Source organism: Penicillium taxi, assembly GCF_028828555.1.
Source record: "Penicillium taxi strain IBT 34144 chromosome Unknown utg000004l_segment0_segment0, whole genome shotgun sequence".
Classification (NCBI taxonomy): Eukaryota; Fungi; Ascomycota; class Eurotiomycetes; order Eurotiales; family Aspergillaceae; genus Penicillium; species Penicillium taxi.
The window spans coordinates 572,818-596,749 of record NW_026643206.1 but is presented as its reverse complement, the minus strand read 5'-3'; the positions used below and the strand labels follow the sequence as shown (position 1 = coordinate 596,749).

General features: G+C 46.4%; 12 protein-coding genes across 12 annotated transcripts; 4 read left to right on the top strand and 8 right to left on the bottom strand.

Moving 5' to 3' along the window:
- Nucleotides 1–111: 111 nt before the first annotated feature.
- N7495_005133 (uncharacterized protein) lies at nt 112–544 on the top strand (the record flags this gene model as incomplete). The annotated part of the gene is made up of 2 exons (XM_057207784.1): nt 112–182; nt 244–544. The coding sequence occupies 2 exons, from the start codon at nt 112–114 to the stop codon at nt 542–544; spliced, it is 372 nt and encodes a 123-aa protein (XP_057061558.1).
- Nucleotides 545–947: 403 nt separating this feature from the next.
- Nucleotides 948–1,339, bottom strand: N7495_005132 (uncharacterized protein; the record flags this gene model as incomplete). Its single annotated transcript, XM_057207783.1, has 2 exons — nt 948–1,238; nt 1,265–1,339. 2 exons carry the CDS (start codon nt 1,337–1,339, stop codon nt 948–950), a joined length of 366 nt encoding a protein of 121 aa, XP_057061557.1.
- A 972-nt stretch (nt 1,340–2,311) lies between these two features.
- On the bottom strand, nt 2,312–3,306 carry N7495_005131 (uncharacterized protein; the record flags this gene model as incomplete). Its single annotated transcript, XM_057207782.1, has 3 exons — nt 2,312–2,463; nt 2,527–3,006; nt 3,144–3,306. The coding sequence occupies 3 exons, from the start codon at nt 3,304–3,306 to the stop codon at nt 2,312–2,314; spliced, it is 795 nt and encodes a 264-aa protein (XP_057061556.1).
- A 367-nt stretch (nt 3,307–3,673) lies between these two features.
- Nucleotides 3,674–5,641, bottom strand: N7495_005130 (putative GTP binding protein (GTPBP1); the record flags this gene model as incomplete). The annotated part of the gene is made up of 3 exons (XM_057207781.1): nt 3,674–3,954; nt 4,022–5,528; nt 5,588–5,641. The coding sequence occupies 3 exons, from the start codon at nt 5,639–5,641 to the stop codon at nt 3,674–3,676; spliced, it is 1,842 nt and encodes a 613-aa protein (XP_057061555.1).
- Nucleotides 5,642–6,145: 504 nt separating this feature from the next.
- On the bottom strand, nt 6,146–6,654 carry N7495_005129 (U4/U6-U5 snRNP complex subunit LSM3; the record flags this gene model as incomplete). Its single annotated transcript, XM_057207780.1, has 4 exons — nt 6,146–6,180; nt 6,246–6,282; nt 6,347–6,439; nt 6,505–6,654. The coding sequence occupies 4 exons, from the start codon at nt 6,652–6,654 to the stop codon at nt 6,146–6,148; spliced, it is 315 nt and encodes a 104-aa protein (XP_057061554.1).
- Nucleotides 6,655–7,913: 1,259 nt separating this feature from the next.
- N7495_005128 (uncharacterized protein) lies at nt 7,914–9,788 on the top strand (the record flags this gene model as incomplete). Its single annotated transcript, XM_057207779.1, has 1 exon — nt 7,914–9,788. One exon carries the CDS (start codon nt 7,914–7,916, stop codon nt 9,786–9,788), a length of 1,875 nt encoding a protein of 624 aa, XP_057061553.1.
- Nucleotides 9,789–10,079: 291 nt separating this feature from the next.
- On the bottom strand, nt 10,080–11,097 carry N7495_005127 (PIG-L family deacetylase; the record flags this gene model as incomplete). Its single annotated transcript, XM_057207778.1, has 2 exons — nt 10,080–10,747; nt 10,860–11,097. The coding sequence occupies 2 exons, from the start codon at nt 11,095–11,097 to the stop codon at nt 10,080–10,082; spliced, it is 906 nt and encodes a 301-aa protein (XP_057061552.1).
- A 2,248-nt stretch (nt 11,098–13,345) lies between these two features.
- Nucleotides 13,346–14,902, top strand: N7495_005126 (FAD-binding oxidoreductase; the record flags this gene model as incomplete). Its single annotated transcript, XM_057207777.1, has 3 exons — nt 13,346–14,042; nt 14,101–14,688; nt 14,763–14,902. 3 exons carry the CDS (start codon nt 13,346–13,348, stop codon nt 14,900–14,902), a joined length of 1,425 nt encoding a protein of 474 aa, XP_057061551.1.
- A 720-nt stretch (nt 14,903–15,622) lies between these two features.
- Nucleotides 15,623–17,598, bottom strand: N7495_005125 (Major facilitator superfamily domain general substrate transporter; the record flags this gene model as incomplete). The annotated part of the gene is made up of 8 exons (XM_057207776.1): nt 15,623–16,006; nt 16,062–16,222; nt 16,277–16,782; nt 16,841–16,910; nt 16,960–17,158; nt 17,206–17,257; nt 17,309–17,385; nt 17,437–17,598. 8 exons carry the CDS (start codon nt 17,596–17,598, stop codon nt 15,623–15,625), a joined length of 1,611 nt encoding a protein of 536 aa, XP_057061550.1.
- A 435-nt stretch (nt 17,599–18,033) lies between these two features.
- Nucleotides 18,034–19,902, bottom strand: N7495_005124 (uncharacterized protein; the record flags this gene model as incomplete). The annotated part of the gene is made up of 4 exons (XM_057207775.1): nt 18,034–18,608; nt 18,662–18,918; nt 18,966–19,756; nt 19,828–19,902. Coding segments are annotated over 4 exons (1,698 nt in total), but the record flags the coding sequence as incomplete, so codon positions are not given.
- A 270-nt stretch (nt 19,903–20,172) lies between these two features.
- Nucleotides 20,173–21,824, top strand: N7495_005123 (Cytochrome P450; the record flags this gene model as incomplete). Its single annotated transcript, XM_057207774.1, has 4 exons — nt 20,173–20,404; nt 20,463–21,462; nt 21,517–21,593; nt 21,649–21,824. The coding sequence occupies 4 exons, from the start codon at nt 20,173–20,175 to the stop codon at nt 21,822–21,824; spliced, it is 1,485 nt and encodes a 494-aa protein (XP_057061548.1).
- Nucleotides 21,825–22,520: 696 nt separating this feature from the next.
- Nucleotides 22,521–23,846, bottom strand: N7495_005122 (Vacuolar basic amino acid transporter 3; the record flags this gene model as incomplete). Its single annotated transcript, XM_057207773.1, has 1 exon — nt 22,521–23,846. One exon carries the CDS (start codon nt 23,844–23,846, stop codon nt 22,521–22,523), a length of 1,326 nt encoding a protein of 441 aa, XP_057061547.1.
- Between the last annotated feature and the right edge of the window lie 86 nt (nt 23,847–23,932).

Sequence of the window (23,932 nt, the reverse complement as noted above, 5' to 3'; positions counted from 1 at the left end):
GAACATTTTGATTTCTTTGCATTCATGAACCTTTGAGGTTTGAACAACCTGAGCGCAATACTCCGGTTAGAGTATTGTATTTATTATACTGCTCAAGATGAAAAACGACCAATGAAGAGCCAGCCCGTTTCCATCACCACCTCGGAAAAGGGAAAAGGGCCAATACTTCTGCCTCGCGTCAGGTTAGTTAACTTAAACAAGTAACTAATTTTTTTGTGCACAGCTCACAACAACTAAACAGAGCCCTGCAAAGATCATCAATATCTTCTACAAAGACCAAGTTCTTACCCACAAATCCTCCCAACCAGTTGAGCTAGCACATACGAAGATTTCAACTGTGTCTAAAGACGATTTGGTCCATAACTGTGAAGATCAAACTGTGATGAACCAGGGAGCCACAACATTCATGAATGAGCTTCGCCAGATAAAAGGCGAGATGAATGAGTTTCGCCAGATGAAAGCCGAGATGAATGAGTTTCGCCAGATAAAGGCCGAGATGAATGCCAAGATCTCCATCCTGGAACACATCGCACACCCAGGTTGACAGTGCGCCAACGCGCACTGACAGATAGTGCTCTGAATTTAGCTCTAATGAATTGATCTTTGAATTCATGGTGGCAGCGTTCTGTTACTGTCGGAACGGTGACGTTCTTATGGTGCATATGCAACTAGTATTCTCGATGGAATAGATCTAGGTGCGTCGATGCGAAGTTGTAAGAGGTGTGTTATTCAATCTTGTCCTCGCTGTAACTAGATAAAACTCGCTAGATTCACTTCATGTCGGACCAACAGCATCGTAACCATTCTCATTGGTCCTGTGCCCCACTTTGGTCTAGTGGTATCGAGAGTTACAAGGCATTCATCTCGGCCTTCATCCCATGAATTTAAAGACCAATTCATTAGAGCGAACTTCAGAGCATTATCTGTTAGTGCGCGTTGGCGCACTGTCAACCTGGGTGTGCGATGTGTTCCAGGATGGAGATCTTGGCATTCATCTCGGCCTTCATCTGGCGAAACTCATTCATCTCGCCTTTTATCTGGCGAAGCTCATTCATGAATGTTGTGGCTCCCTGGTTCATCACAGTTTGATCTTCACAGTTATGGACCAAATCGTCTTTAGACACAGTTGAAATCTTCGTCTGTGCTAGCTCAACTGGTTGGGAGGATTTGCGGGCAAGAACTTGGTCTTTGTAGAAGATATCGATGATCTTTGCAGGGCTCCGTTTAGTTGGTGTGAGCTGTGCGAGATAGCATCCGTCAACACGTCCCCGTTGTGCACGATATTTTGGTTAAGATTCCGGATCATTTCGTGGCGTTCAAGATCTCCATCCTGGAACATATCGAGTAAGTTCTATAAATCACCTACCATATTCTCGAATTCTTTTAACTAATCATTTTCAGATTCGACGCAATGCTCGAAATCTGTGGAATGTCTTAATTACTATGCCGCAAAACTTCTGAAGCACTCTACATCTTTTACAAGTTTACAGAATCATCTTCCAATTCAGCAATCATTGATTTTTTGTTTCTTTTTGTCGTAAGAGAGGACTCTTACGTCGCATATGCATTTCCTTATTGATAAGAATGTTTTTTGCTGAATTGGAAGATGATCCTCTAAACTTGTAAAAGATTTAAACTAAGTAAAGTAGAGCCCTACTTATCTGACTAATTAAATAGGTGAGATAATGGGCACCAAGATCCATATGGCGGGCATCATCCCGCTACAGAATCTCTACCAGATCTAGAGCTACCTTCTGATCGGCCTGTCTCTTCTGGCTCTAGTAGTAACGACGATGCTATTTAGAGCTTAAAACGACTGGAAGAATCTAAGTCTCGGCTCAATTCTGCTCTAGATCTCTCCTCTAGTTCAATCCCATCTCCTATTAAAAGGAGGTGGAAGACGTTTTCCGATCGCACTACCCGGACGGTCCACCACCACATTTTTCTACATGATCGCTATGGCCATTTAGAGAAGGCAAATAAGAAACAGACAACAAAGAAGAATACTACTAAAAAGCAGTTAGCTTACTTAGGTAGTTCAAGGAGTTTAGAGGAGATTCAGGTGGAGAAGAGTAGTGATGAAGAGAGATTTATATCTAGAATAGGATATAACTATATTATGTCGTAATTCCATGTGCGTGGGGAATTGATAGTTATAAAAAAAGTGGTGTTCTTATCAATTTCTAAGTATGTCTTTCAAAATCAGTTCAATATCAATGGATAGCCCGAAAGGAAAAATAGAATTACATAGCAATACATATTAAAAAGACCATCGACTTAAATTAGCCAGTATTCCTTCCAGGTCAGTCTCCTACTTGCTAGAGTGTCTAGTATGAGTAGCCTTACTCAGGCGCTCCTTCATCTTAGCCATAGCACCGTGCTTCTCATTTCCATTTTCATTTCCATCTCCACGACCCTGAGATTTCTCAGAGCCCTTGGATGAATCACTACCATTCGACGTAACTAGACATATGTTAGCAAACAACCCTAAAGATGGCACTAGGTAAAACAAGACGAAACACTCACCAGTATTACTCTTTGTCACGGGCCGAGGATCCCGAACAGGCTTCTTTTTAAACTCTTCAGCAGAATGAGGTGCAGGACCCTGAGGTCCCTTCAACGCCTCAGTGCTGACCTTGGAATTGGGAGGATGCACCGCCGGGGTGCTACTGCTTCCACTACCGGTAAATTCATTGGCCCCAGTATTGTGGGCACCGGTATTGCGCTGCTCTAGGCCTGATGGCTTCTCGCTTTCCAAGTTACGACTGGTATCCAACCCGTGAAGGATTGAACTAGGTGCTGTAATGCCAGGAGCAGGCGCAGGCGTAACAGTAGGTAGGGGAGCTGAGCTTGATCCGTTAATGCCATGGACAGCAGTAGGTGTGGGAGCTGGTGTCATTTCTGTTGGCTTATAAGTTTGGTCGGGGAGTGCGTTCAGTGGCTTTCCATCCAGCTTCTGCTCCTGGTGAGCTGTATTGGCAATTGATGCCGGAGCATTGAGTTGTTCTGCAGAAGTTCAATTGTGAGCTTCTTACACTTTGTACATTCTTTCCAAATATGCAACCTCGTAGCCTTGAATACTTCCAGGCTATGCATATATGGAGCTTTATCAAATTTGTATGGAATAGATTAAAAATATTTACCATCTCGATTGCCAGCATCATATGGATCACTAGGAATGCCTTTTCCTTGAACGCCAGAAATGGGCTCCTCGCTGAATGATTCAGTGGGCTTCCCCGTGTTTGTGCTATTTTCTCCCCAAATGGCGGTTGAAGCCGCCTGGATAACGTTGTTAACAGTTTCCATTTTGAAGTATGTAATCAAGTATGAACGAGTATATGGATTCTGTTTTGATTCAAAATTGGAATGGAATGGGTGGTGTTATAACAAGAGATAGCAAGAGAGAGATAGAGGTCAAAGCGAATATACGTCAGAAAGATGATCAATGAGCAGATCTTTTACCGGTATAGTAGAATCGATCCTAGGTCTAATCTGAACTACGTCAGTTTAATCAAATGTAGATCAGCGGATCATCGATTCTGGGCATGATGTCATGTCACGTGGTATCAAAAGAGAGTATTCTACAATCGTAATAAAAAGCAAAATAAAAAAATAAACTTCAAGGGCTTGGGAAGGAAATACATGATAAAATCATATTTTCCACACATCATAATCATGCTCCACTGGCAGGGATATGTCGAGGGAAGGCAGGGGTATAACCGATACTCTTAACAGTTCCAAGACCCTTGGTCTTACCTTCACGGAAGAGCACCTTGTCACCAATAGTAATGAACTCGGGTCGAACGATGAATTGAAAAGCAACGAGGGCACGATCGCCAGTTCTAAGGAATGGGCGATCAATGCCAATCACCCTACAAGTCTGGCTCACCGCTCCAACGTGCACCATAGCCTGGTACTTTTCGGTAATAGTTGTTGCGTGAGACAAAATCAATACTTTAAACTCATGTTAGCGACTACACTTGTTTTATTTTGCGGGAATACCCCGGTGAACTTGTGATACCTTCGGCGATAAACTCCCTGTAGACTTTGGGTGGATTCTCAACTTTGTTCAAAACTACCATGCCCTTGCGCACCTCTTTGCGCTGGACACGTCGCAACGCAAAAGAGACACTCTGGCCAGCAACACCAATGTTGACGGCGGTTCGCTTTCGCTCAATAGACTTGATCAGAGTTGGTTTAAAGTGGCCTAAAGAGTCGGGCCCAACAATAACCTGGTCACCCGTGTGAATTACACCAGATTTGACCACACCAGCCACGACAGTGCCTACATGAGGAACGGAGAAGATGTCGTTCACGAGGAATTCAAAGGGGCCATCTTGGTTGTACTGACCACGATGGGGAAGAACGTTGAGGAAAGTTCGTACTAGGTCCAAGTTTTCGCCAGTAACGTTGGATACTTGGAAAATGGGGCAAATTCTCTGACTGACAAATTGAGAAGCTGTAAGAATAGTCTCTTCCTTGTCTTTAACAAAGACAGGGATCTTGCGTGCGCCAGGCGACTTCAAAATCTTCTTCAACTGATCGATAGTCTCCTTGAGAACGTTGGGGGGACAGATGTCAATCTTAGTGATAATAACCATGACAGGCACGCTGAGGGATAGAGTGATTCCCAGATGCTCACGGCTCATTCCAATCATGCCATTGTTTGCGGCAACCATCAAGATGCAGTAGTTTGGGCTATGACCCATCATACCGAACACAGTGGTGTGCAAATAACGTTCGTGGCCTGCTAGATCGTAGAAGGTAATCACCTTAGCGGAGCGTTCACAGATATCTTCCCAGGGCAATTTTCGGCCTTGGTGATGACCAACGATATCGCCATGACTGTCAAATCCCATGATTTCCGAGCCGACCGAGCTAGTCCGACCACTCTCAACCTCGTGCGGGTGGCGGAATAGGTTGACTCGCGCAAGACCACGGCCATCATCGAGGGCACCTTTGACTAGCACACCCAACATGGTACTCTTGCCGGCATCCACATTGCCCACCACCGCAATGCGGAGCTCTGCCATCTCTTCCATGTTCTTCACAACCTGGCGGATAAGCACCGTGCCGCAGGAGCCATTAAGCTTTTTCTTTGCAGGCGACTCCTCAGGTCCACCAACGTTGTAGGTGATCAGTAAACGGCAGTGAGCGGGGATGGTCTCTGCAGCTTCGCGCAGATGGCTAAGCGCAATCTCCCACTCAGCAAGGTCAAATCCCATTGATTTGCCGCCATTGTCGAGTCCCAGATCAAATATCGCGTCACCGTGGCCTTCGTCGATGCGAAGTTGAATTATGTTAGCCAATATTTGCAGATTAGCTTCGGTCTTGTCGAGTAAGACCTTCTTGAGATCGACCGCTTGGGATTTCTCGGAGATGTTAAGTGCACCCAAGAGGTCATTGATTTCATCAAAATCTTCTCCTTTCTCTTGTGCACTGGCTGTAGAATGTTCGCTGTCGTTTGGTGCGGGGATGGTGGAGTAGTGGGTCTGCTGTTCAGCATAGTCGGCGAACTCGCTCAAGGCCTGAATTGAATGTAAGTCAAGAGCAATGTGGCTCATAGCACAAGTCGGGTAAATTATACCTCTTGACCCCTCCTCCGCTCATCAGCAGTGGAATTTACCTCATGGTGAGGCATGATAGCGAGTGGGGTAGGAAAGTTGGAGTATCAAATTGCGCGAACAGAGAAAGTTGTAATGTTACTGAAGGTGGATGGGGTTGGAAAGTGGAGTAGCGCCTGTCGGTTGACTTTTTGGCGTTCAAACGTGTATTCGAGGGATCATGGTTTATTGTGTGGTGGAGCAGCGAGAGGCGTTCAGAGATGTTTAAGAGGGAAAATGGAAAACGGCAACGGACGGGAAGCTGTTGAGTCACTTGGTTTTGAGTCATCACTATAGTCATGATCATCATATTAGGCTAGAAAAGGCTTCTAGAAATCAATCGAATATACTAAAGAACCCAATAAATACACAGCCCCGAGGCTCTACTGAATCACCAATGGCTACGGGGAAGTAGTGGGTCATAGTAAATCATATGGTCTCATATCTAAGGAGAGTAGACCAGTGGTATCATTTGCAACGCCTGCCATCAAGACATATGCCGGCCAAATCTCCATCAAATCATGCGGTGTGGCTTGGGGAGCCTAAGACAGGGCGGAAATCATAACAACGGAGTCACCTGTAAAGATAAATTAGCATGAATTAGGAAACAATAAAGAACCCACGGCTTCCTGAAAGTCTCACCTCGAACGAAGAGCATTTCTTCCTGTCGCTTGACTGTCTGTATAAATGCAAAATAGCCCTGGTCAGCAGAGTTTCCATCAACACCATAGGGCATTGCCTACCCGACGTGTTTCTTGTGAGTTCTCATCCATCTCTGCAAGGTAGATGGTCTCTTCGGCGTCGCCCAAAATCGCATTACAATGGCCATCGAAAGCCTATGAGAGTCATCATGGTCAGTCACAGTCTGGATATTCATTCATCGTGGTAAAATGTGACTCACGTGGAGAATGCCCTTAATTTCACGGTCACCGCGGAGCTTAACGAAAACAGGCTGTCCAATGCAAATGTGGACAAGCGCCAGGGGCACATGTTCACCAGCACCTTCATCATCGCTGTAACTATCAGGTTTGGTATCCATAGGTTCCGACATGTTGAAATCGATCTCAAAAATTGCTGAGAAGAACAGTGCGAAGGCGAAGAGCTTCTGCTTCTGCTTCTGCTTCTGCCACTTTCCAGATTGAGATTAGCGTATTTCTGCGGGTCTTTCTCAAGGCGGTATGATAAGCGGTACCAGGGCGGTATATATAATCTGGCAGAATAAATAATTCCAACGAAACGTCCGTGGACTGCTACATAACATAATAAACAACCTTCACTTTAAGGCCTTTACTGGGTCTTGGGAATTATGAAACTCATCTTAAAAACTTTCATTTACCAAGACATTTCCCACCTGGGCAGCGGCTTCCAATGTTTGATTGCCAAATGGCATACCTGCCTAATTGTAGATATCTAGACCACACTCAATAGGTACTTCAATATTGTCGAACATGGTCCACGCAAGCCATCTCGTCCAACGCTCGAACATGTTTTTTCCAGGGGTATTGAATCCAGTCTCCACTATTACTGAGTCCTCTAATATCATAAGATAAGTTCAGAATCTCTACCACAGACTAACTAGGCAGTATTCAGTCTGGAAGGTCAGCCATGATTATCTCGAAATTTGCTTCCAAGGTTCTTTTCATGCTACTGATATCGGGTAGTCTCAATAAATATTTAACTGAGTCCTAAAGTCAATTGAGATTTTCTAAGCGATAGCCTTGGAATATTCACTTATTGTAAATATCCAACATTGTGTTTGTTTACATGGATAACCACTCGAAGGTAGTACAAGTCATTTTGGTGAAACTCGTCTCCAAAATATCCAGCCCACACACGCCTTCTCAGACCTCCCTCACTACTTCAACTCTGATTACTTACCATCCAACCTTGAACTGTTTTCAGTTTCTCATTTTTAATTCTTCGCCAATGAGGTTTATTGTAGATGCCACTAAAAGATCCTCTTACTGTCTGGACTCGAGACCTGCAGTCTGCGGTCTTTACATCTACATGCAAAACCATGGCTTTAGATTCACCAAGCGCATGATTTCAATTTCAAGCCTTACATACAGGTTACCAACATGGGATGGGTCCTATCGTGGAAGAGGGCAAGTGAATATTCAACGGGGTTTTAGTAGGGATTTCAACTCAGCCAACACGCTTTTGGAAGCATCAACAGTCGAGTTGATCCGAGAAGAATGCCCGAAACAGCAAAATGGAGCTTTCCTTCCAATATGGAACTCATCCCGAGAGGAGGCAAGATATACCGAACACTTCTATCAAGTAATTGAAGCTGGCCAACCGAATCAATTAATGGCCACCATGACCGACCCAAGATCGGCAGTTCTAGTCCAGGAGCTGCCTGATACGATGTTCATCGAAGCGCTTTACCGGTTATCCCCATCTCACTTCATAGAGCCTTTCCGTGAACTCCACCATCCACTCCACTCGTGGGCCGTGATGCTCCAAGGACTAAAGCGACTAGAGGAGATCTTTGACGATTTTGTTCGCAATCTGTACACGATCACTCAATACAGAACGGCCGATGGGCACGCGCTACAGCTTGCAGAGTACACCCATCTTCTACGCTGTGCTGCAACGATGGGAAATGCTCCTTTTGCGGAAGAGCTCTGGTTGTGCATGGATAGGGACAGGGTGATTCCGGACGCGATATGCTACAGCCACTACATGGAAGCAATTACCTGGGATCACTGTTACACTGGAGAAGAGCAGTATCGCCTACGAATACTCCACAAACATTATAAGAAACGGAACTCCCCTAGTGCCAACATTGGCTGGCAAGGATATGGAACTGGTATTGTCAGTGTTCGGTCACGGGTACTCCGGATTATGGACCAGATGGCAGATGATGGGCATGTCTATGACGAGCGAGCATATATCCATTTGATGATTGCGTCGGCCCGAGTAGGCCATGGTCCGGGAATCAGGCAGGTCTTACAAACGGTGTGGAACATTGATGTCGATGCGCTCAAGGAAGAGCCAGATACTTCGAGACTACCTCCACCAACACCCTACGACCCATGGTCTTCTCTGTATCCAAGTGAGAATCTGCTCTTTGCTGTAGCACATGCACTGGGAACGAACAATGATATCCTTGCCGCTATAAAGACGATTGAATTCATCTCAACTTTCTACAACATTCCAATACCAACTAAAGTCTGGCATGAATTGCTCGAGCGGTCATATGTACTCTGCAGAACTCGAACCACAAAATCCAGATACGCAGATGATTCAAATAACATTGGCAAAGTCTCGATAGATCTGGTGCGCTCAGTATTTGACACGATGACCTCTAAGCCGTACAGTGTTACCCCAACGCTGCAAGCCTGGCGCTTCATGATCAACATCAGCATCGATGGTGGCAGTTTAGAAGATTGCAAGGCTGAGCTACGAGAAGCATACAGACTTCTCACCGCAACAAGAAAAAAGCAAGCAGATGCTCGAGCAGTAGTTGTGCGGTGTCTCAAACCAGCTCTTGATGCAAGCAAAGCGCAGATACGGAAAGGCGCGATACGACCTGACCCGTTCCTATTCCAGTCCCCCGTTGTTTTTGAAGCTATTCACGCATACGACATCATTAGATTACAAGTATACCAGCAGATGTATCTACTACAACGTATACTATGGGTCGTTATCCGAGTCCCGCACTGGAGAGATACCACAGATGAGAGCTGGTTCTACCAAGAACGGCCGAAGCTATTAGAAGAATGGCGCGATTTCCTCCCAGCAACCAAAAAGATATTCTACAGCGAAGATACTGGTGATATTACATTCCATGGACCAACGAGGTTCAGAAGCCGCGTGTGGTTCTCTGATGGAAACGTTCCCGTGAGACGAAACACTGAACACAAGATCCTATTTCATACCAAGGAAAAGCGGTATTGGCCTGAGGAGGGCAAGTGGAATGACCTATTCGCGCGCTATCCATATATTGACACCACGATCGCACCACTTAATAGGCTGGTTACCTTCCAATTGCCCCATTCCAAGGAGTTCGAGGAGGTTCTGAGAAACTTCCGCTCTACTTGGGTGGATTATCCTGAGTTTCATCCGCAGTCAACTGAAAGTAACCCTAGTGGAGGATTTTATGGCCGTTTGGCTGCTCTGGGAATGTTGAAGCCGAAGAATCGCGGGATCTATCTGTTGGATGATAGTTCTTGGATTTAGACGGAAGTATTCGACAGGCGAACTTTATAGCGGCGTATCTCTTCCTCTATTGTATAAATCCTTCAATAATTAGTGAGGGGGTATTACAAAGTCCCCCACGTTTATTTCGAAGAATATTTGTAATCTTGTTCATTAAGAGAGACGTAGAAAATAATTGTGTACAGGAGCCTCACTGGGCCCATCCATTCATAAACAGCTTTTGGGACAAGGACTGCTGTGAAGCAGCCAAGATTATAGCAATATATTGGCCATTATAGCAAAGGTTAGATTGACCCACTGGACGAAAACATCCTAGATCTTCTCCTGCTTCAAGTCGTTGACAGTCATATACCGCCCAAGCGTGATCCAGCCCCAGCGGAACCATACCATCTGACTTTTGTGGCATGAGACCATAGCCCCACGCGCAGTAAACCACTCACTAATTGAACTGACGAAAAGAAGACGCGCTGGCCCGGGGCCGCCTTTCCTGGCTCCACCCACTCGGGACCAGATATTAGCCACAACACCATGTAGCATCGACAAAGGCGCATCGAGGACGCCAAGGTATTTTCGGAAGATCGAAGTCGAGGTGAGAGTGTAAAGGGTCACGGGGCAGGCGAAACCGGGTTTCTCCTTCATCAACAGACGAAGGAAGTACAGTGCGCCGTGGTAAAGAGAGCGATGATTGGGGTGATTGCTGACACCTTGCTGGTCGAAGGTGATAAAAACATCAATTGTGGCAGTGGGCGCTTTCTTGGGGTCCTTCTTTGCGGTTCCATTGAGCGTAGCTGCGAGGTCCGGGGCGAAGGCTGAGGTTAGGAGGGAGGAGACGTCATTTTCTAGCCAGTTTGCTGTCATGCTATCTGGGAAGCGAGCTGGATCGTTTAGAATGAAAACGTCGGACTCGTCACGTATGCCAAGGTGTTTTGCGCTTTTCTGAAGCTCTTTTCTGCGGGTTTCGCCGAGACCTTCTGCGTCACCTATTGGTTCAGAGAGTTAGCTAGCTTACTACTACGGTCGATTGCGCAGTGAGAATTCGAGACTGGCTTTGATGGTATTGCATTTGCTCTAGAGAGTATGACTGCCACGTACCGGTGCTAAAACAGAGGATCTTCAGGTGGTTCCCCAGCTCTGGCTTTGTGAGCGCCAGAACAGTCGGCGCAAAGAACATCGCCTCATCATCTGGATGGGCGATCAACAAACAGATGCGCTTGTTTTGAAGTCTTGGGAAATTACGCGTGAAAGGCGAGGAGGAGGTCGAGGAGAATGTCCAGAAGAGTAAGACCGCCGCAATGGCTGCGCCAACCGAGGTCCAATTGCCCGAGATCATAATGATATTTGATAGCTCGGGCAGTCTAGTAACTGCAATTGAAGTAAAATTTCAATTCAAATGTTTTCCTGTCCTCCCGGTTGCCTGTTTTTCAAGGGCTTTGTATCTGCTGTTTAGCAAGATATTAGTTGTTTGTAGTCCGTTAGAGAATAGGATAATGTGGGATGTGGTCGGATAAAAGTGGATCACAGCACGGGGAAAAGACCATAGTGGGGCTGTCCTGCCCTTCCATTAGACTGTTAGTGTATGTGCGATTGGACGGAAAGCCTAGGTAAATATTGGGTTTTAAGTCAGCCATAATTAAAAGAACACGGTGGCAGGACACTGCAATTACAGGTGGTTACTTCTATGGTCACATGTTTACTTCATGGGCCAAGGTACAATAGTCAGATGACCTACTTCAAGTTGACTTCGCGGATCAATTAAACTCCGTCTCCACTGAGCCGGTGCCAAGACTTACTAGAAGTGCAAGGACCGGTGCCCATCTACGGAAAATCGACCACACCTTGCCGTCCAAGTACACGCGACGGCTCTACGGTTCCCTACCTAGAAAACGAGCTTACCTACTAACACAACTACGAACCGGACACTGCTGGTTGTCAACATACGCCAAAGCGTTTCGATTCCGAGACGATGATCTATGTGTCTGTGGCGAACGGGAAAGTGTTTATCACGTGTTGTTAGATTGCCCAAGATTGGGAAGATTAAGAAGGGAACTCCGAACGAAAGTGGGTAATGCGCTCAACAGCATATCAACTCTGTTAGGGGGACCAGGAGAAGAAGGAAGGGGTAAGATTGACAGTGCTTCACGGACCAAGACAGCCTCCACTGTCTTGGACTTTGCTGAAGCATCACAACGGTTTCAAAGCCGCGCGCCATGAGGGCAGCATTAATACAACTATGATACAGAGGCCATGGCAGGCCTCGGTGAGGCTCTAAGTTCGCTTAGGAAGTGGTACACGATACATGTACATAAAGACATATATAGTAGTGGTAGCCTGCATATCGTTCGCGAGGGGTCAGGGTAAATGAAATCATCCATCCATCCATCCAATTGTAGTCAGAAGGCTGTGGTTCTCGGCCTGCTGCGGACCTAAGTCTAAACTGACGTACGCCCATAGCTTTGCACCTAAAAGGGTTTTCAGTCCGCCAACTTGGGTCCCCATCCTGAAATCACAGCCATTCCAACACAGTTCCTCGACATTGGATATGCGCTGCCTAACTAGTGGCTTGCCTGGACACTGGTTCTTAGATTGTACTCACTGTTCTCTAGCTCGTAATCCCGCTGCTAAAGATATGCTAGGCGATGTCACAGGTTGCTATATTCTCACGTAGCATGCATGAAATCCTCGAGAAACTTGGTCAATTATCTTTAGCGACTAGACCATGATTTTTCGAAGCAACGACATATCTATCTTTCGAAATCTTCTTTCCTGAAATAGACCATACTTTTCGGCAAAAACTATGATTTTTTGTAGATCCTCAGATTCCCTGTTTCCCACGATTGACCATGGTTTTTCGAAACTGCTATGATCCTACGATCTTATCGATCCTACGACCACCTGTTTCCCAAGATCCTCTATTTCCCACGATTGACCATGGTATGAGTTCCAACTTCAATCCAACACGCATCTTGACCACATTTTTTGACTATGTAAACCGCATAGTAGACGAATAAGTCATAAGTGTCCCCCGTGTCAACCCACAGTTATAACTTAATTGTTCTTCATGTCGATCCCCCTCTCATCTATATTCGACTTTGCTACTTTTCGCGTCGTTACAACCCGTCAGATGCTAGACAATGGATAAAATAGTACCAGTGATCTTAGAAAATAACTGCAATAATTATTGAGGAGCGAGCGACAGACTCTTTGCATTATAACACTAGGCGCCTTACAGCTTTATCATACTTCATTCTTGCCCCTCACGTTATCTGTGGGGGAAGGCACCGGGACCGGCGCCCGAATGCCGTCTGCTTCAACGATTCGGACTATCATTGGAGTAAATGATTCTCCGATTGTTAGGAGAGAGTGGCTGTAACCCGGAACGATCACGAATCAACGTTAGATGGTGCTGAAGTTGAATGCCGGTCCGCCCGCTCTTGGCCTCGATCCACCGATGCAGTGCAGTAGAGAGGTGTATACTTCTAATCTTGATACACCAGATGATGTTCAAGTTTATTATAAATGGATCAGGTCCTCGATATTTCATCACTAAATCTCTTCAAAGAGAAAACCCACGCCTTAAAATGGCATCCAAATTCGATGACCTCCGTCAAGCTCTGCCCTGTACAGAGATATACGTCCCTGGTGAATCTGGTTATGAGGACAGTTTGAAGCGATGGAGCGCATCATGCGTCAAACCGGCTGCCATTGTCGTTAGACCTACCACTGCGGCAGAAGTGAGCGTGGCTCTTCGTTACGCGACAAAGCACAGCGTACTTCCACTTGCCATTTGTGGCGGTGGACATTCCACAAGCGGAGATTCGGCTTCTGATGGCGGCATGGTTATTGATCTATTTCAAATGCGCTCTCACTCTGTTGATATAGCTAAACAAACGATCTCTTTTGGTGGTGGATGTACCTGGGAGGATGTCAATGGGGCTTTGTGGGAACATGGTCTCGGCACTGTCAGTGGAGTCGTTGGCGATACAGGTGTTGGTGGGCTCATCTTGGGCGGTGGCTACGGGTATCTGACTGGCCGCCGGGGCCTAGCGCTAGATTGTCTCTTGGCTTGCGAGGTGGTACTTGCTAATGGAGATGTAGTCACCGCCAGCAAGGATGAGAATGCCGATTTATTCTGGGCATTGCGCGGTGCAGGGCCCAACTTTGGTATTGTTACAAGCTTTACTTCTCAAGCTTACCCTCAGGGCGATTGCTGGGCTGGTTTCCTCGCCTATCCACCCGAGAAACTAACTGAACTGATCGAGTTTGGCAATCTATTTAGTGAGTTTTCACCTTAGACTCAAAATGAGAGACGGCGACTGACCCCAAGTTTTGATAGTGAAAACCACCGATGGAAATTCCATGCTCTCAATCATTGTCGGCAGCTTCATCCCACCTGATCGGGGCTCTGGTCTCCTCGCCGTGGTGTTTTACAACGGGACCAAAGAAGAAGGGCAAGAGTTTTTCAAGCCTCTATACGACCTCGAACCACTAGGAGACACTACCGCCACTCTACCTTACACAGAGGTCAATCTCATGTTCAACAAACACCCTCGAACTCCGAAGGACCGACATCTCTTCGGTGGCGCAAACTTCACCCTGCCACTAGACGTCACCCACGGACTGGAAATCGCCGAACACTTTTGGAGGACCACTAGGTTACCAGAAAACGAGGCTTTGAAAGGCAGCACCATGACATTCGAGTATCACCCTACTAAACAGATTAGCCAGGTTGCCGTTGAAGACACTGCATTCGGCAATCGAGGCCAGTTCTCATCTATCTGCATTACGATGAACTGGACAGATGAAACCAGGGATGTGGATGCACGCTCACTCTCAAGGTTCTTTTCCCAGTATATTTCTTCTAAGACTGGTTTCAAGGGTGATAAGTATAGTGATGGTACGAGCAGCTACGTGAATTATTTTAGTAAGCGTCCCCTGTCTATGCTAAGTACATATCATTCCTGGAAGACTTTGGATAGATTCTAACTTATTGTAAAGGCAGCAAAATCAAGGCCGAGAAGGTGTTTGGCCCGAACACCGCACGTTTGAGGGAGTTGAAGCAAAAATATGACCCTACGTGCGTATTTAGGAAGGTTTTGGACCTGTCACCTGGTGTTAATGACCATTGTGGTACATAAACATTTCCAAGATCTTATTACGAAGCAACTCCACGACCAGCTCCAAGCCAGAGGAATCTCTGCACCAAAGGGCCATGTGAAGAAAGACAAGCTGTTCCGTTTGCTGGAAGACGCCGACAAATCGCAGTGATGGAACCCAGTCCGGTCTGAAAAAAAATCCTATGTACTGGCCACAATAGTTTTTGCCAGAAGGACTTGCCAATCGTTCTCACAAGACTGTGTCAATGCAACTACTCTTTTTCGAGCATCTGTATAATTTGCGACTTCATGTCCGTAACTGTATAGCTTGCGGCAAATAGTTGAGATCACTAAGTGTGTCTAAAGTGTAGGGAGGAGCCAGGAAAAGAGCCTATTACTGATATCCCGCCTCTTTCTTCGAACGGATCTTGTTCTTCGCTAGAATACAGTTTGCTTTATCTTCCTCTTCAAGAATCAGTAAAGTCAGCTTCACGGCTAAATTTTGTTAGGGTTTACTGAAAATGATACAAGAAGAAAGATTGAACAGTATGGTGTGGTATTTGCAAGACTGATTCTTGGAAGAACTACCAGATTTGAAATGGACATAGCAAAGTTGAATACACATAATGATTGGGAGAATCTTGAAGACGTGTTATGCAAAATTATATTAAAACAGACCATGAGTTTGATGCCTGCTGTAACAAACCATCTATATCAAGTCCTGAATCCATCGCTTCCGTCGCTATTTCCCCGTCCTTCGCTTTAAGCTGCTGTCGGATCCTGCGCCTTAATTCTATGTTTCCTAATATCCTGCCACCCCATCCCCCAAGCACAACAAAATGCCGCCGCAGCAGATGCACAAACCAAATAAAACACGTGATCGACACTCTTGCTATACGCCTTCAAAACACCGTCCAACTTATCTGCGGGAACCACACTCCGGAAGCCCGTCGCACCAGCAGCGATAATAACGCTTGGATCTACTCCAGGTGCGTATTTGGAGATTGCAACCGGGAGACTTTGGCTGAAATCTGTTTCGGCGAACGTCAGGAAGGTTGCTCCTCCAAAGTTCAAGGAAAATACGAGGACTGCCATGGCGACAGAGATTTGGGCGTGCGGCATTAGATTTTGAACGGCAACGAAGGGCTATTCATTTGTTAGCAAAATTTTCGTTGTAGGGCAAAGAAAAGAAGAATGTTACCATTGCAGCAGCACTTCCCAGACCCGCACCAGCCAAGATCTGGAATCCAACCCGGTTTGCAGTCTTGTATGTGGGTGTGAGCATCGTGAGAAGTCCATACCCAATACTTGCCAATGCAGTTCCCCCAACCACCCATGGGAGATAAAAGCCGAATCTCTGGACTAATGGGAGTTTCAGCAATCAACCTCAATCCATGATAGAGAAAATATACTCACCCATGATTCCTGATAACATAGCCATGGTGATCTGCAAGAGGATATTGGGTAAATAATAAACACCACTCATAATTGGCGACGATCCCTGAACAGCCTGAAAATATATCGGCAGATAGTACGCTCCACAGGTTAATACACCCGTGATGAAAAACATGGTCAGACAGCTCGACCAAATAATCCGCTTCCTTAGCATCGAGAGCGGAATCATAGCATTATCGCCGCGGTAGTACTCCCATCCAAGGAAAATGAGGAATGTTACTCCCGCACCAACAAGAAGGCCAATCACCGTGGCGCTGTTCCATGCGTATTGATTTCCACCGTACTGGAGAGCAAGGAAGAACATTATTGCAGCGGGGGCAAAGATGAGGAAACCGAGAATATCGAGCGTTGTCACAATAGTGCGCAGGAGGGTTCGGAAATCAGGCTTTACGATCCGGTCTGGGATGTCGAGAGTAGCGAGGAGGGCAAGAACAACGCCGCCGATGGGGAGGTTGATGTAGAAACACCTAGTTTGATATCTGTTAGCCATTAGAATGATTTAGCTTTGGAGAGGATAGGGCTAACCATCGCCATGTCACTTTTTCAGTAAACGCTCCTCCAATCAGGGGGCCCAGAGCTTGACCCAGCTGCCCAACTGGATATTATCAGAAACTATTGATAGAATAATGTGATAGTTTTATTACTTGAAATAATCATTCCCATCGCTGCTGGACGTTTGTGCTTCGGTAAACAGGCAGAGATCATGGTTAAACCACCGTTCAGCAAACCCGAACCACCCAGACCGGCAATGGCTCGAGCTACAATCAACATCTTAGAAGATCTGGCAATAGCACAAAGCAGCGATCCGAGTTCAAATACAAAGAAGAAGGCAAAGAATGTCCACTGGCTTGGATTAGATATAGTTCATTATATGGAAGAAAACCACTCACCTTGATGCGCAAGTAGGTGTATAGCTTGCCGGTTAAAGGTTGGAAAGCAGCACTATCCATTATCTTAGCTTGTTGTTTCAGTATTCAATATGGTCGCACTAACCTCGCTAGTTGATATGCACTTCCATACCAACCCACATCAAGGAGAGAGTGGAACTCATCCGTGATATACGGAACAGCCTGTGAAAGGGTTAATATCTCATCAACTGATATTGGGAATCAAATGCATACTGTCGCAATAATAGACTGATCAAGCATCATAACAAATTGCACGAGAGTTCCCGAAATCAAAATGGCCCATAAACTGAATCCAGTGATGTATTCGCCATCTTCCAGATCATCATCCTGATGCACTTCATCGCTAGGAGGTTTCTCGGGCTCTGTCTCCACCATTGTAGCTGGAATTGTATCAGGGAGAGGAATTGTGCTCTTCTCTGTGGCTATAATAAGTACTGCTCACTTCTTCGCTCTGATATGTGGAGCTGCATATGCAATTTAAAATGGTTCACGGCACATATACATCAGCCAGTTTGCCCCTTTGTCTTAAGGATCGGGATCCAGCTCACCGAACACCGAATTCCAGGGAATCGGACTCCAACTGCAGTATGTCATTACATCCCGATCCGGAGTTACTATTGAGACTGCATTTATGTTTAATAATGCCAAAACCATTGCGCAGATCCTTTCTTAATAGACCCTGGGGGTCTATTAAGATCACTCACACAGCGAATTTGCACCTTTAATACTCCAAGGAAGAGGTGGATAAATGTGATATCCTATAAATCTAAACTCCGATTCAGATTCTAGCACTTCACGCCTATACTTGAGTCAAAGAAAATCATTTCCCTGCAAAAATACATCAAAACTATCCCTCCACCACGAATCTTCAAGAAACAGCGCTTGAAACTGCGTGTCACTATTCACATCCGGTTGAAAGCTAGTATTATCACCCTGCACGCTTCCGACACTACCTTCTGCAAGCTTTGCTGCACACCAACCTCTCAACGATGTGAATATCCCCGTTGATTTGTCGAGCGCACCCCCAGTAGACTCCTCGCTCTCCGCAGCCTTTGCGCGCTGGATATTGCTGAGCAGTTGGTCAATTACTTCCAAGACGTCAACCGTCGATCGTGCAAGACTCGTATCCCAACTGGGATCGTTCAGAGTTGACAACTTAGACAAGACAATGAGGTAACGGGCAAGTTGTGTAAAGAATGGAAATGAAAGACCGAAGTATTCGACGAGAGGGATATTAAAGAAGTTTTCAAAGGCGAGCTTGGCTGTGTTGAGAAATTCGTAGAGACAGTCGGTTCGTTGAAAGCCAAAATCGCAGCTATCCTTCTTGGACAGTGCCAAGCCAACCATACTTAATTCTGCGTAATAGACTGAAGCCAGCAGTGGTACTGTTTGATATTTAGCACTTTGCTTTTGAAGGTACGGTTTATTATAAACTCACCTTCTTGCTGCAAATGTGGTGGGATTTTTGTCTTAATATCATTGACCTTCGTTTGAAAAACTGGTAGGTAGAATGATGGTGGACTTGTCAATGTAAGTTTTGCGCTCTCTACCTCTCCTGCAACACGCTGCAGTCTGACTTGATGTGCAAACATCTCGTCATAGGGGGACTCTGTGCTTCGACTCAAGACGTCTAGACATTCTGTCATATACGGCGTCCAACGCATTTCGTCGATCTGCGCAAAGTACGATGAAACACTAAGAACGATTAGATACGCACGTTTATTCAAGGACGAGAAACAAACATTGAACTCATTACGAAACACCCCAGGACAGCACGTCTCTCCTCGAGAGATCTAGCCGAAGCATTCGAGACCAAGCAAGTTCCCCTGACTGGAAGCATATTTGGGTCATCTGGTAGTGGTTTGTTCAGACGGAGGTCGAATACCACCGACATAGCCAGCTGCGTAAAACGTGACAATCTCGCCGCAGTGCCGTGAAGCAGATGGTCATGGCCCCAAGCGAGAAATGTTAATAGCCCGAGGAGTAGGTCGATATTGATAGCATTCAAATTATTGTCTAGAAAGATGCGATCTGTTAAGGTCTGCTTAATTTGTTCTCCTAGTTCAATCTTTGTTTGCGTTGATGGGGCGGCTGCAGCCATGATACAGAGGAACAAGAACGGTCGTTCTCGGCGTAGAAATTCCGTGTCGGGAATATGCAAAAAGGCGAAATATTTGAGCATGTAGGTGCGAAATTTGACCAAACATGCTTCCGGCGACAAATTCAAGGTTAGGGCTGAGGTCGATGAGGCTCCACTTGTAGTGGATAGAGGGGAGATCGCGATCGAAGTGGAGGCAGGCGGGGTAATATGGGCGTTCAACGCCACTTGCCCTCCACCCAGTAGGGACACAAGACCATCGAGTTTCCCTTCCAGACGAGCTATGCGAAAATTGGGATTGTTCTTTTCGGCGTTGAGAGTACGAGTCGAGTCGCCGGGTAGGCAAGGTTTCTTCAGACGATAACACCTCTCACAGCCCTGGTTACCAGGTCTCGTGACACATTTACATTTAGATTGGGAGCAGTTTGCACAAGCCTATTGTTCAGTCAGAAAATCTATCTGAAAGCTTCCGAGATGTGCGCAAGGAGGTACATGCCCTTCCGTACCGTTGAGTGCGATCGGGCGGCATCGTATGTTAGACCTTGATATCCACTAGCGTATTGATATCCATTGGTTTCTTTGCTGCACAGTATGTGACGGCATCCGGGTGCGGAAGCCGATGGGAAAGGGGGAGTCGCAGTTGTCTTGTAACAGAATAGACCTCGTGACTTGGTTTCGGCATTCGGAATCCGAATGCCGACAATTGCATTTGTTTGTCCGTAGCCAGTCAGAACGCAATGTAAGGACAATTGTACTGGAGATCTTGATATACAATATAATATTATACAATACTTTCGATTAAAGGGACGAATGGTCAAATAATTGGATTGACTTCAACATCCATATACAACATGGCAGGCATCGGGTTGACTATTTATGAGATAATCTCATTAGTACCATTCTGGTTCATTGCAGTGTGGGCAACAGCACTGACTCTCACATTCGCCCTCTTTCGAGCCTACAAAGATCCTCTCTCCAAGATCCCAGGACCAATTTTCTCGCGATGGACCGGCATGGTCGAAACCTCATACTATGTCCGCGGGCATCGTCACGACTATGTCCATAGTCTTCATCAAAAATACGGTTTGACCTTCTCACGCAATTAAAAATTTCATAATAAAACTGACTAAATCTCCGATAGGGCCCATTGTTCGCTACGCTCCTGGTCACGTCGATGTCTCCGACATTGACGCCGTACGAATCATCCACAAAGTCAATAGAGGATACCTAAAGTCGGACTGGTACCACTCATTGGCTCCTCCAGGAGTAGAAACACTCATGAATCTCACCGACCCCACTGTCCACACCCGTTGGCGTCGTTTGTTGGGCGGTCCCTTCCAAGACAACTATCTTCAGAAGCTCGAGCCTGTGGTGGCAGAGAAGATGGCCAAGGCCCTCTCCAAGATGGAAGAGGAGCTGGAACAGCGAGGCTGCATCGATGTCTTAAAGTGGTGGATCTATATGGCCCTCGACATCATCACTGAACTCAGTTACGGTGCCAGTGTCAATATCTTGGAGGACGAGGAAGAGAACCGGTATATCATGGACTATCTGGAGGGTCTCGGTCCTATCCACGCAGTTCGAACCACGATGCCCTCTGTTCTCACGTTCGCCAACTGGCTCCAGCTCCCAGTATTTAATAAGCTCCTCAACGCCGGACCCCGTGCAGCGGTATGGGCTACTGAGACGATAAAGGCATATAAAAAGCTACTCACTGAAGAGAACCCCAAGCCGACTCTATTCACTCCTCTTTTCGACAAAGGTGACAAGGGCTTCACGGATATACAGATTACTCATCTTGCAGGATCGAATATCACAGCGGGTAGCCATACCACGGCCACTGTCATGACCTTTACAATCTGGGCTATCTGCAAACATCCCGAAGTCCGCGATAAGCTTGTAGCTGAGGTTTCACAATTACCGGAGGGCTTTAAGCACAACAATGTGCGCAATTTGCCGTATCTCAACTGTGTCATTCAGGAATCAGTCCGTCTCTATGCTGCCGTCCCCTCTGTCTTACCTCGAGCTGTTCCAAAGGGAGGTGTTGAACTCAACGGTTACTTCATTCCTGAAGGGACGACGATTTCCACCCAATGTTACAGTCTTCATAGAAGAGAGGATTATTTCCCAAACGCTCTCCAGTTTAGTTCTCCTGTTGTCAATCGAAGTCTACAATTTGCTGACTTTTTATATAGCTTTGATCCCGAGCGCTGGGTAAACCCAACCAAGGAGATGGAAGAGGCATACATGGGCTTTGGTGCTGGTACACGATGTGAGTTATTTTCCCTTCCATTCGAGTCGGCATGGCAGAACTAATAAGCTTTTAGCCTGCGTCGGGACTAACCTTGCCCACACGGAACTGCGGCTCGGGGCGACCCATTTCTTCCGGAAGTTCCCCAAAGCCACGGTTTCGACGAAAGAGGGAATGAACGATGATGACATGAGACAGAGGGCTTGGGTTTTTATGTCTCCGGTCGGCCATAGGTGCTTGATTGATGCTTGATGTTTTTGAGAGTTGATCAACTGTCGATATGACCTAGAGGTTCAGGTTATGGAATTTATCGGCTATGGTCACAATCTCAGACCGTAGACCATGACCAGAGGAACGTAAGGCACGCGTAGATGTGAGACCTCGACAAAGCTGCATTCTTTCTGCCGGCATTGGGCAGACAGCTTTGGCGGACCGCCAACGGGTCAGGACTAGCACCTATATCAGGTGGATCATAGAGCAGAGCCTCACTCTCTCTATCTTCCCTTCTCCATCTTCGAATCTTATCGATTTCCACCTTCATCGTTCTCATCTACGTAGGGTCACTAGCTAGTAGTAATTACACTATTGAAGTCTTTTTTGTAAAATGGATGAAATTTCACCTGTTAGGTAGAGGATGCATAAGAGTATAGCGGGTTTTTCTCTCTACAGTGGTATGAGGTCTGTGTTATTTATTGCTGTATTGGAAGTCTATGAACCTCAGATAAACCTGCTGAGTCTAAACTGCTAGTGGTAATTCCTACCACAAACGAGTTAATTTTTTTGAAAAGTTCATTATTAAGATTGAAAAGAGTTCTCATGGAATATACTCTTATTCCACTCCGGACTTCCGGTAGTGTATGATAACAGCGACACTATAAGGCCAAAATATATTCTGAAGTGACCAGCTGACACTGCAGAATGGAAGTTTTGGAATCAGGTCTTACTGCCTCAAATCTTTGCTGCAAACAACTCCCTTGCCTCTTTGACCATTGCATCAATATCATAGTCCCAAATTTTGCGACATCGCGACTCGGCCTCTGCAAGACCCTTAATGGCATCATTATTTATCTCTGGTACCTGCCACTCATACATCTCACCAATAAACCGACTACTCTGAACAAGCCATTGGGTACGTTCGTGGCGTACATCGTTATAGGTGGAGAGGACAGCTTGTAAAACCCTTTTCCTCTGGGCACCATCAGATGAGTTTTGCAGTACTGCTACGGCATCTTCTAATATGACTGCCAAGGCGAGGGCATCTTCAATAGCACACCCGGCACCCGCACCATGATGGGGGGCTGAGGCATGTGCCGCATCGCCGACAAGACCTATCAAACCTCCTTCCGAGACATATGAAGGTACTGGGTTATCGAATAGGTCGAAGATACCCCACTTATCCAGCTTGTCATCCAACATCTCCATGATGGAGGTGACGACAGGACCAAAGCCAGTAAAGTAACGAATCGCTTCCTCTTTGATGGCTGGTAGAGTAAGTCGCTCCTTGCTAGGCCAATCTCCCGGATCAGTAACAAAGGCCACAACATTGAGGATCGTGCCCATAGCAACTGGAAACGTGAGCACATGGCCATTGTGGCCCAGGTGCATATATCGAGTGGATGATTTGTCCTGGCCTAGAGCTTCCCTTGCCTTTTGCATAGGGATGAGCCCACGAAAGGCAAACTTGTGACTGTAGGAGGGCGGGGAGGCGGGATTGTCCACTCCGAGAATGAGTTGGCGAATCTTTGAGCGCAGGCCATCGCAGCCCAGCACAATATCAGCTTCCGCTACCGTGCCGTCAGCAAAATGTAGAACGGTTACCCCGCCCTCATTATCAGAGTAGCCAGCTTCCGTCACGGAGATGACTTCCTTTTGGAACTCGATACAGTTCTCAGGGATCATTTCGGCGAGTTCTGCAAGGAAGTCCGACCGTCGACAACCCTCAAATCCTCGATTGCCCAAATAAATTTTGAAAAGAAGATCCTCTCCATCGCCGATCTGTGAGTTGTAGAATCCATCGACATATTGGAACCAGTCCTCCGTGTTTGGGGTGGCGAGTTTACGAAAGACAGCGTGGATGCGCGGGTCCAGGCTTAACATGGCTCGCTCAGCATTTGGAGACATGCCGATTCCGGCACCGATCTCGTGAAAACATCCGGCTCGTTCATAGAGCTTGACAGGAATTCCTCGGGAGAGGAGGCCAAGGGCAACTGTCACGCCGGCAATTCCGCCGCCGACGATAGCGACGTTGAAGGGGGCAGTTGTAAATGAGCCCATCGGATTTATTTTTTTTCTCGCGAATACTGGAAGACAAAATTCACAAGAAAATCTCGAATCAAATAGGACGAAAAAGAAATGACGCT